We start from the raw sequence: 11,576 nt of genomic DNA on the forward strand, positions 1-11,576 counted from the left end.
TATCCAATTCAAACACTAATTTTATTTATTGTGTGAATTGGATTGGATGAGTTTTTTTTTTAAATCGTATCCGATTTGATCCAATTTCAAGCGGTTGGGATGAGATTGGATTTGAGGTTTTGTAAGGTAAAAAATAAAAAATATATAACAAGTTTCAACATTAAATTTTAAATAACCAACAATGACATAACAAGTCTCAAAAATATCTTAAATAATCAACGATAACATAACAATAGAAATAAAATTATAAGTCAGTTATAATAAAATAAATAATTCACATGGCAAACATAAAAAATTTATTAAATAAGAATACATGAATAATATAAAAATATATAACAAGTTGAACATGTTATAAGTATAATTGTAAATATAAAAATAAAATAGTAATATTATAACACATTGTACGGTTTGGGCTGAATTAGATCCATTATGGAGTTCGATCCAAAATTCGATCCAATTCAATGGTTTGCAAAAAATATAATCCAATCAAATCCAAATTAGTGCGTTTTAATCGGTTTTCATTGGATGAGCAATTTAATTTGAATTGATCTGAATTTGAACACCTCTGTAAAGAACCGTACCGTAGTCTCCCTTATTCACAAAGTACTATTTTGGTCCTCTAAATTTGGGACAAATCTTAATTTGATCTCTAACATTTCGAACACTATTTTTATTCGAAAAAGTTTTAAACAGGTGCAATGTAGTGTTACCATTAAATTTGCCACTAATAATTAAGCAAATGAGTTATGTGGACGTTAATAAAGTTACTAATTAATATAAAAAAATAATACCCAAGGTGACAGGCACAGACCTAGAGGGGGTGAATAGTGGTTTCGACACTTTCCCAAATCTTAAGGAACTTAAATTTATGTATACATATGTGGCCAAAGAAAAATAAAATTATTTAATTTAGTAGTTTTATATGTATTATTTGTTATTATCTAATAGATTTATACCTCAGTTGTTAAAGTCGTTTAAATTTTTTACTTAAGCAATTTAATATGATAGCTTTAAGTCTTTGTGTCTTTTAAATTAGTTTTTATATAACTATGTCTATATCCCATTTAAAAAAAATTGTTTGTTTTTAAGATTAATATATTTAACTATTAATGATGTAGTACTCATAATCAACTATACGAGTACCATGACATAAGTACATTAATTTTTGTTCGATTGAATTTAATTGTTAATTTAGATTATATTTATCTAAACCTAAAATAAGAAATTTTGAATTTAAAAAATTTTAGAATTTTAAATAAGTTGAATAAAATTATGACATGAAAAAATAAGAATACACCAATATAATAGTGTTGAGGAATATTATATTAACATAAGAAGCGATGTTGTACATGTGTTGAATAAATTTAAAATTTAGAATCGTAAAATTTGTTCTTTTAAAAAATTTTAAGCGTTATTTATTTCGAATCATATATTTAAATAATTCGTACGAGTAGAATAATATAAATATTGTGGTTAAATCATTAAAAAAATAAATATATTTTTTTCATTATTAAAAACAAATCGTGAATATGAACTAAAGATTTATAAAGAAAATGAATCCGAGTAAAGTTACTAATGTTTTTCTAATAACATTTAGAGATGAAAAAAAAAGTATAATTTAAACTTCTTAAAATCGGATAAAAATTTAAAAACGTATAAGTTTCATTTTTATATCTTAATTTTAATCAAATAATGTTTTATTTCGATCGAATATAACGGTGACAAGCTAATTTTAGTATCTTGAATCATTGAAATTAAACCATCTTTATCTGTCTTAGTAAAAATAAAAATTAATCCGATTATCTCTTAGTACTCTTCTTTAGTACTTTTTTTTTTTATATTTAAGTATAACTTTGTAATAAAATTAATGTTATAAAAATTAAGAATAATAAATAAAACATATACTAATTTTAAAACATAATACAAAATATATAAAGTCAAATAAAAAAGTTCTATTAAAAAAATATATTTAATAAAAATAAAAAAATTACATGAGCAATGAAGGCTAAAAATTATATTAAAAAAAATACAATAATGTACATAAATAAACATAAAAAATCCAAAGAAAGACACCCTTATTTGTTGTTGCATACTCCCTGCCCTTTTATCAAAGTACACGTTTAGGCATCAAGTTCCAAGTATGTGATAACTACGGTAGGGGTATGGTTGTTTCATGTCACTATCCAAAGTCATCACACTAGCCATCGCCGACTTCTATCTAAGTAGATTTCTAACCCGCTTGTGTACCAAGTACTTGAAGCCGAAGATTTGGGACGAACCAATGATGACTCTTTAGAATAAACGGAGTTATGTGTGGACATGGTTCATCCACGTAATCTGGGATATGGATGATGTCTCCCTGCCATAACGCCGAAAGAAAACAACGATTAGCAGGTAATCCTAGATGCAAATCTTTTCAAGAAGATTATGTTAAGCGTTTGATCTGACGTGTCCGTTACAGATAGGGGTGCAATGATCATGATATACCAATAGGCACGTCACGCCTTATCAGCCGATAGACGTATGACGAGGGTGTTAAAATTTGTAGGAGAAAAAGTTGGCGCCATCGAGAGAGATGGATTTCCTCCACAAAGTTGAACTTTGAAAGTGTTGACGTTGGTGATGATCAGTTCCTTGCACAGTGTGAGTAATCGGTTATTTAAATTCTTTATTAGAACACGTGCTTAAATAACCAAGAAAAATGAAAATTCAAATTGCAGGGTCTTTCAGGAAGGAAGGGCAATTCCAATAATTTGTCCTTTGTGGTGATCAGAGCTAGTAGGCCAATGCTACGTGTGAGTGTCTTTTCTAATATCAGTCCCTTTTGTTGGAGGTATTGATCCTTCATTATATAAGTTGGTTTAGGTTGTGTCTCCTCTCTTCACATCCATCACCATCTCACTATCTCGGTATCACATTTCTTGACAAACGCTTTTTACTACTGCACTTACTTAGGGGGATAACCATGGATGCTCCGACGGAGTCTCACCTTCCAGCAGAAGAGGATGGGTATGTGTTTTAATTTGTTCGGTTTGCATAAAGTTGAATATGTTATATTAAAGTAACAATTTTTAAAGTTATTATCTTTTCGGTGATATTGGATCTTCATGGAGTCCATATTGGACTAATGACACGTATCTGGTGTGCAGGCTTGTGTCGTCCCCTCTGACTCCCTCCTACAAGCACACCGCTGGGGATGCACGTACCAGGAACATCAATCTGGAGCTTCCAACAGACGTGGTGAGTTTCTCTCTTCTATGGTCTCTTTCATTTTTTTAGTAGTGGCCTTGATTGACCTCTGACTAGCCGTGGTTTCTTGCACTATGTTGCGACATAGTCGGCCCATAGAGCTGATAAGGCTGTTCAAAAGGAAGATGTCAACTCTGATGATGCTCACAATGAGAAGCTCCGCATGATTTTGGCAACGGTGGAGGTTAGTAACTCTAAAAGTTCCTTTATTTTTTCAGAAATGTTTCATTAGGGTTGGGTTGTAAACTAACTTTCCACTTAACAACCAAGAAAGTATTTGAGTCGCATCCCATGTTACCTTTGATACGTCATTTATGTAATCTGGTTCGTCTGACATTCAAGTTACTTTTGTAGAGGATCGAGACTAGGTCAGTGGTCCTTGACGAGCGTCTGGAAGAGATGCAGAAGCCAATAGCTGGCATGGTTGCTGATGTTAGTCAGGTCCACAGGATGGTTGAAAGGAAGGCTACAACTGATGGAAGCGACCAAGTTGTGTTGTCACGTATGCCCAAGTTGTGCCGTCACATATCCGGAACTCCAAAACTGTCCCTTGGCGGTAGCATTGGGAGCCATGTCCCAGTTCGGAACTCCACTGAAAAGGTACGTAGTAAATTATTTAGCATTACACCTTCGTGTATACCTGTAAACCAAGGATAGACACAGATATTGTAAGATTGTATAGACTTTTTGTAATACTGGGCATGCAAATAATACAGGCTTTTAATGAGCTACCCAACTCTGACCAGCTTGATTGCACAAGCTTGGTATCTGAACTATTTTCGTTATCGCCGATGCTGGCTCGAGCTACGAAACATGCAAAGATAGAGCCATCAGAGGGAGTCAAAGTGTGCTCCAACCCCAGCGTGGTCGTTCCCACGCCACCTAACATGTCAGCTCTTCCCAGGACTGATGGCACCAGTCCGGTAAGGAGAGCAAGTGGAAAAGGAATCCGGCGCCCTGGCCTAATCTCTAGATCTGACTCCCCTGTCTTCCTAATTCCCACGGTAAACCAACTTCACATGGACTCACCTATAAATCGTTTTGGTTTTTGCCAAAAAGTGACCTCCTAACTGCTATCCCTAAACCTTGCAGTCATTCGAGATGGTTTTTGATCCGACTGCTGACATGGACCTCACAATGGAGGAGTGCCGTATTGCTGCATATATATTTGGGAAGACAGATAACTATGGGTACGAACTTATTTTGATAGACGGTGTTAATGGATATTTCGTAACAAATTTGTAGTTCATTAATTGCAGCAAATTCACAAGTACCCTAAGTGATAATTGCAGCAATATAGCACCAAATACAATGTTTAGTGACGATCATTAATCAGAAACAAATTTCATTAACAAATTTAACATTCACTAGCAAATTCAACTTTCAGCCACAAAAAACAAACTATAGTGATGTAATATGAATTACGGCAACAAATTTCAAAAATAGAAAAATTTGCTGCAACTCACCAAATCATTTACCAGCTTCTCAAACGGCGAGGAGGACCATATTGAAGGCGTCCGTGTGAGTGCGAACGGTGACAACACATAGAGCGGCGACAATGATCAGCTTTGGGACCCGATTCTTTTTCCCGCGGCTACGACGGCCACGGGAAAGGAGTGATGCCGCGTGCGACATGGTAGCCACACAGTGCGCCCTACACACGACCAATTGCAAGACCGCGACACTAAAACCATAAAGGTTTGTTATGACGGCCACAGCTAAAGAGGTGACAGCGACAGAAATTGTGCTTCATAGAGACAGTCGCGGGAAAGATATGAGCGACTGGGTTTGGCTTGGGGGTGATTGATCGGCATTACATTAGGGCACATGGTGGGCACTACAAGAAATATCGTTAAAATCAACGCCTAAATCAACGGCTAAGCCGTCGATAATATTAAAAATCGACGGCAAAATGGACGGTGGTGGTGGTCGCTATTAAGCCTGTCGATTTTTCAAAATTCGAATAAAATCGACGGCTTGCCTGGGCGTAGATAATAATTTAATAAAATCGACATTATTTCCATCTATAATATGAGTTTGAAAATTTTACTTACTCACTAAAATCGACAACCTTGCCGTCGATATTATTATATAAAATCGACGCCATTTTTGTCGATATTTGATTCAATAAAATCGACACAATTGCCGTCGATTTAATTATTTAGATACCGACAAAAAGCGACAACACTATCGTCGATTTTAATAGCTATATTTTTTTAATTATTTTTTTCTATTTAAAAAATAGTAATCAATTAATACAAACAAACTTTTAAATATAGAAATAAAATTTACAGAATATTAGATAACAGGTTGATTGATCGAAACCAAGAGGAAACAAGGGTTCTTGTGAACTAACTCTATCGGTTGGTTGATCGAGCTATTCGACACTTCGAATCCAAGTCACAAACATCAAACAAATAAAACACACACACACAGAGTGCAGCATTGACATCACTCCTCCATCGCATTGTTATCCTCTGAGTGCCGTTGGGAAACAAAGACTTTGATCTTTTGTGGTAGATGGGTCCTTCTGAAGGGCCAAAGGAGCTTTGACCAAACTGATGCCCTGCTCCAACTCCTTTGCTGCCTCCTTTTGTATCTTTTCTTTCTTGCCCTTCATTCTATTAAAAATTTGACAAAATATCAGCAAATAACAAAATGGGAGGGCATTGTAAGGCTTCCTCATACATGTAAAAGTGGAACTGATGAATTACCTATTCTTATGGTGCCTCTCCTCCCTGGTGACTGATCTTTTCAATCTTTGAAATGGCCTTGAGGACGTTCTCCGCAAGATTCCTGTCATATCTCTCTGGCCTGTTTTGCTTTCTCTCAAACTCAAAGGTTGAATCCTAAAGAAATATATGACAGTCATGAGGCTCTTTCAAACCACAATTATGAACGACACAGACGCGTAGGCCAAAAGAAAGGAAATATAAAGTTTCATTTACCTGAGTCATATCCTTTCCATGCACCCGCCTATACGCCTTGGTCCATTTTACTTTTCGAGGATTCCTCTTCATTTTGAAGTTCTTGTGGCATTTAGATCTACAAAATCGGAAAATCTGCAAGAGAAGTTTGTCATAAATCTGCACCATATAGGGCATGTAAAGCGGGGCTATAAGCCTATAACCAACCATACATACCTACCTGTCACTCTAGGGCATTTCATGAGCAACCGATAGAGTATAAATCAATCTTAACTGCTATCATAAGTATGAGTATAGGACAATCCCTACTAGAAAACTAATGTCGAAACTTGGGAATAGATGGAGTAAATGAATTTCTAGATTTGTTAGTTAATGAAGCAATGAGCAAAGTAGTACTTCAGTATTGTTGAGAAGGCAACAAAGGTTCTCAGATTTTCAGAGGAAACAAAGTATGTCAGAAAAGCAGAGAAATCAATGGCTTACCAATGGTAATCCTCCCACTACATCCATACCAAGTTTTGGTCCAACCTCCACACTGAAATCCAAGATCATCGGCATGAGTCCCAGCAACAAGGATTCTCTTTGCTTTCCTATCCAATGGAAGAAAGGGTTTGCTAATATCTTTTCTATTTTTCAACAGAACCAAGGACTTTCGAACTGCTTCACGTGCTAGATCTCTATGTTGCTAAACAATGAGGGTAAACAGAGTTAGAACTAATTTTCTAACTATTGCTCACTTGACTTTATTTAAATATAGACATAGTTAAGCAGCAATAGTTTACACAATTACCTGCAATGATGTTGATATTTGAATCATGAAATAAAACTCAACTTAGAAAGGGTCAAAGAGATTATTTTCTTACCTTGCATCCAACCATATCTAGCAAAGATCTGTCACTAAAAGGAAATTCAAAACGACCAGCGGCAAACTTCATTCTCAAAATTCGCTCAACAGCATCATCAATTCTGCTTATTGGTACTTCCCCGGATTTAACAAGAGAGGTCAAATCTTCAATGAACGGTTCAAATTGTAAACCCACCATTACCTGTATGTAATCTTAAATAAATGAACAATTTCAAGTCTTTGGATTTGTTTACATTAGAATATGTATGTTAGCATCTTAGTTTAAGTGGTTTTTTATTGGTAGATTAAAATAACTTCTGAGATCACTTATGCTGAGATAATAAATAATTTTATAGTGAATTCTATGGTTTTAAATGATAATTTTTTTCCTTTTAATAACTCAATTTTTTATTTTGAAAAATAGTTTTTTTATATGTATTTAGTAGCTTATGAAAAACTCATTCTTTCTTTTCAATCTATAAAGCTTGCATTTACAGCTTGTGAAGAGTAAAAAAAAATTAACTGATATTGACTGAAAACAATTGATTTTCTAATATTGAATAGAAAAATGTTTTTTGAACATCTATTTATCTGTAGAGTATAGACAGTAGTCTTAATACATAATATACTTGACTACTATTTTAATTTACGATAAAATCTTTGTTTTAATACTATTGTAATTATTCTTATTATTTCATTTTCTAGTCTTACGTTATGCAGATATATATTGCAACCCTATAAATTAAAAAGATGTGCCAATGAGGTTGGTTTAATCTTACTTTATGGCTTGTTATTAACTAATTTTATTATGATGCATACATGGTTTTATAAAGTTGATGACGCAGATATAGATGATATTTAATGAATACATCTGGACAAATGAGTGAAGAGTTTCTAGTATGGTTTGGAATCCTTTAGTGAAGAGTAAAAAATAGTTTTAAGTAGATGACACTCCAGGAAAGAAAAATAAAGCATAATAAAATTCAGTAGTTGTTTCATAATTGAATCTCTATATCACCCAAAATGAAGAAAATCACAAGGTTTGTTCTTCAGTATAGAAATGCCAAAGTAGAAACGAACTAGCAATGAAGTTACAGTGAACAAAAATAGAAATGCGAGTATAAAACTGAGGAGGAATGATTTTATCCTTTACCTTGATAACTTCGTCGAGCAGTTTGATATTCAAAATGTTTGGCATGAAACCTGCATCAAACATTGGAATACAGTCAACAGCTGAGAAGAGAATCAATAGCTTGAAATTAATATCAAGAAGCAAAACAGTTAAAAAAAGAACGAGTGCATTTATGAACTTTGCAAAAGATTCATACCTGGATTGTCTCCTGAGATTATACTTCTGTCAGCAGGTTCCACACCAACCACCTAAGAAAGACATAATAAAGCATACTGTAATGATAGGAGAAAGATGATAGAACAAACAAAGAATCACTGGCACTATTAAATGCAACCAGCAGATTAACCATATGGCATAATTGTCTATACATCTAACCAATGGATACAATTCAAGTCTGAATTTGGAAACATAATCAAAATTAATGGTTTAACCACACATGCAAATAGTTGCACAAATATTCTCTGTCTTCTTTCTAGTCCCATTTTTCCTTTCATAATCTTCTCTTTCTCTCCTCCAACATAAGAACACCATAATCATAGAGCCTATTCCTTAGGGATTTAGAATATGAAAATGATAATGCACAAGTTATCATCATTTATGTATTTTATTATTCCAATTCAATAATAACTGCACCTAATTCCTTTCAAGTTATGAAATTGGAATTCAGGAGTCAGGACCCCGTGTTAGTTTAAAGTGGAAGTCAATGACACAACACCAATAAGTGTATTTCACTAATTTGAAATAACAAATAATTACATTCAAAGCAGTAATTGAACCTTTATGTTGGTGTTCATCATTTTCAGGTAACGTCCAGTGCCGGTAACAGTGCCACCAGTTCCAATACCGGCAACCAATACATCAATATTGCCAATGGTATCCTCCCATATCTCTGGCCCTGTAGTTTCGAAGTGGATCTGTAATTTGTGCACATAAAGCTTAACAACATGTATCTTAATTTCAGAAATGCACCAAACAAGAGAAAAGCGAGGGGGAAAAGGGGAATTTAGGGTTTCGGGGATAACGGAAGAGCAGAGGGGTCATCGGCGTGGAGAGGATCAAGGGGAATTTAGGAATTTCCAAATGAAATTGAAGGGAATACCTGAGGAGCGACAGTGGCAGCGCGAGCAAACGGAGTGACGATGGCGCAATTGTGTCGCCGGTAGCAGAGAATGAGGGTTAACAATATTGTTTCTCATAAGCTCGAATGCGAAAAAGAAAAGGATGAAATTGTGTTTCTGAACTTGGAGCGGGAAGTGGGCACGAAATTGGTGTTTTTAGCAATTAAATCGACGGCACATTTGTCGATTTTAATTTGAAAAAAAGTGACGTCTTTGATGTCTATTTTATACATTAAATCCACACCATTTATTTGATTTAAGAAAGCAATCTGGACTGTTTAAATTTATCGACGGAAAGGTTGTCGATATTTTAAATATAAAAATAGACGCCATGTCCGTCGATTTTAAAATAAAAGCATTTTAGTTCTCCGGTTCGTCAACAATATGATGATAGTTAAAAGAGATTTAATGCATCATAAAAAAATCGATGAAAAGGCCGTCGATTTTATTATTTTATTTTTTTAAAAAATATCGACAGCAAGCCGTCGAAAAATATCGACGGGAGAGATAGCCGTCAATTTTTTGCGTCGATAAATACGCTTTTTCTTGTAGTGGGGACGGCAGGCTGATTTCTGGTTTTGGGAGGTTGTTTTACCTTAAAACGACACTGCTTAACATTTTAACAAAACAAAAAAAAATATCACTACCGGATCCGGGTTCTTTAAATCGGTCCACACCATTTTTCCAAACAATGTTAAATACTGTCTACTCATCAATAAAATACAAAATTTACCATAGTTTCATTATTATTTAGTAATCCAAGCCTATTTATAATATCTCTTAGGTTGGTAGATAAATAGCCCATCAGCTTTCAGCCGTTAGAACCAAACCTACTCACGTTAGTTTCTTATTAGCTTCAACCATGAAGCACAAAGCCGGTGTGTCATTTCCATAATTTTACTATATAACTGTTACGGATCCGACCCACGGATCCTACGCTCGGAATGGTCCCCGAACCCGGTTACCCGGGTCTGACCCGCTTCGCCCTTCTAGAAGGCCCGGAACCGGCCCTCTAGAGCTCCTAACCAACTTTTGAATTCAAACGTCTCCCTTATCTTAGCCAAACAAGATAAGATAAGATAACTACCATCACCTATAAATAGAGGACCCAGGTCCCTCCAGGTATTCATTCATTCCACACACCTTATACCTCTCAGATCCATTCTGACTTGAGCGTCGGAGTGTCTTTGCAGGTACCACCCCCATCACTCCAGTCAAGTGATCCGGCATCTGCCTCAACCCGCAAGTTCTCGATCCATCTCTCAACCCGTACCAGAGACTTCTTGTACATTGGTGCCGTCTGTGGGAACTTTGCAACGTTGTGGCGGCATGGCGGATAACCCAGAAGAGCAATCATCAAACTCAGATTTCTTGCGTGTAACTGAGAGCAAAAAGGAATAATGTTTTCTTAACTTGCATCACCTTTGCATGTTTATGCATCCTTTCGCCCTACTCCAACGGCGAAATCCCAAAGGAATAATGTTTCCTTAACTTGCATCACACCTTTGCCCTACTCCAACGGCGAAATCCCAAAGGAATAATGTTTTCTTAGCTCGCATCACCTTTGCATGTTTATGCACCCTTTCGCCCTACTCCAACGGCGAAATCCCAAAGGAATAATGTTTCCTTAACTTGCATCACCTTTGCAGGGATAACACACCTTCGCCCTACTCCAACGGTGAAATTCCAAAGGAATAATGTTTCCTTAACTTGCATCACCTTTGCATGTTTATGCACCCTTTCGCCCTACTCTAACGGCAAAATCCCAAAGGAATAATGTTTCCTTAACTTACATCACCTTTGCAGCGATAACACACCTCCGCCCTATTCCAACGGCGAAATCCCAAAGGAACAACGTTACTTGCAATTACCTTCTTAGTGATAACACTCTTTATGCACCATCGCCCTACTCCAACGGTGAAATTCCAAATCCTCTGAGCCCAAAGTCTCGCCTCCCTTTAGTGGGACACCTCCAACTCTTGGACCCTCTCATTCACCACTCCCTCATCCGTCTCTCCAAGCGCCATGGCCCCATCTTCTCCCTCTACTTCGGCTCCATGCCCACCGAGGTTGCTTCTTCTTTTGAACTCTTCAAGCTCTTCCTCCAAACCCACGAGGTCACCTCTTTCAACACTAGGTTCCAAACCTCTGTCATCTGCCGCTTCACCTGTGACAACTCTATTGCCATGATCCCCCTTCGGACCTTACTGAAAATTCATAAGGAAGCTCATCATGAACGACCTCCTTAAATGCTACCACCGTGGCCAAGCTCAGACCTCTCAGGAGCCAATAGATCAAAAAAGTTC

General features: G+C 36.0%; 1 protein-coding gene and 1 pseudogene across 1 annotated transcript; both read right to left on the reverse strand.

Annotated features, from left to right (window-relative positions):
* Nucleotides 1-5,700: 5,700 nt before the first annotated feature.
* LOC148579197 (putative ribosome biogenesis protein RLP24 pseudogene) lies at nt 5,701-6,386 on the reverse strand (annotated as a pseudogene).
* A 244-nt stretch (nt 6,387-6,630) lies between these two features.
* Nucleotides 6,631-9,348, reverse strand: LOC107620154 (uncharacterized). Its single transcript, XM_021113584.2, has 6 exons — nt 9,252-9,348; nt 8,929-9,047; nt 8,349-8,400; nt 8,174-8,223; nt 7,040-7,222; nt 6,631-6,861 (listed from the first exon to the last, which is right to left on the reverse strand). Exons 1-6 carry the CDS (start codon nt 9,346-9,348, stop codon nt 6,631-6,633), a joined length of 732 nt encoding a protein of 243 aa, XP_020969243.2.
* Between the last annotated feature and the right edge of the window lie 2,228 nt (nt 9,349-11,576).

Source organism: Arachis ipaensis, chromosome B10 (genome assembly GCF_059453495.1).
Source record: "Arachis ipaensis isolate K30076 ecotype BB chromosome B10, ASM5945349v1, whole genome shotgun sequence".
Classification (NCBI taxonomy): Eukaryota; Viridiplantae; Streptophyta; class Magnoliopsida; order Fabales; family Fabaceae; genus Arachis; species Arachis ipaensis.

What these genes read in the sequence shown, in the direction of transcription:
- LOC107620154 (XM_021113584.2), bottom strand. Translation starts at nt 9,348, where the DNA reads ATGAGAAACAATATTGTTAACCCTCATTCTCTGCTACCGGCGACACAA. An exon ending in CTGCCACTGTCGCTCCTCAG is followed by an intron (nt 9,048 to 9,251) that starts GTATTCCCTTCA and finishes TCGAAACTACAG; the next exon opens with GGCCAGAGATATGGGAGGAT. An exon ending in AATCTCAGGAGACAATCCAG is followed by an intron (nt 8,224 to 8,348) that starts GTATGAATCTTT and finishes TGTTTGATGCAG; the next exon opens with GTTTCATGCCAAACATTTTG.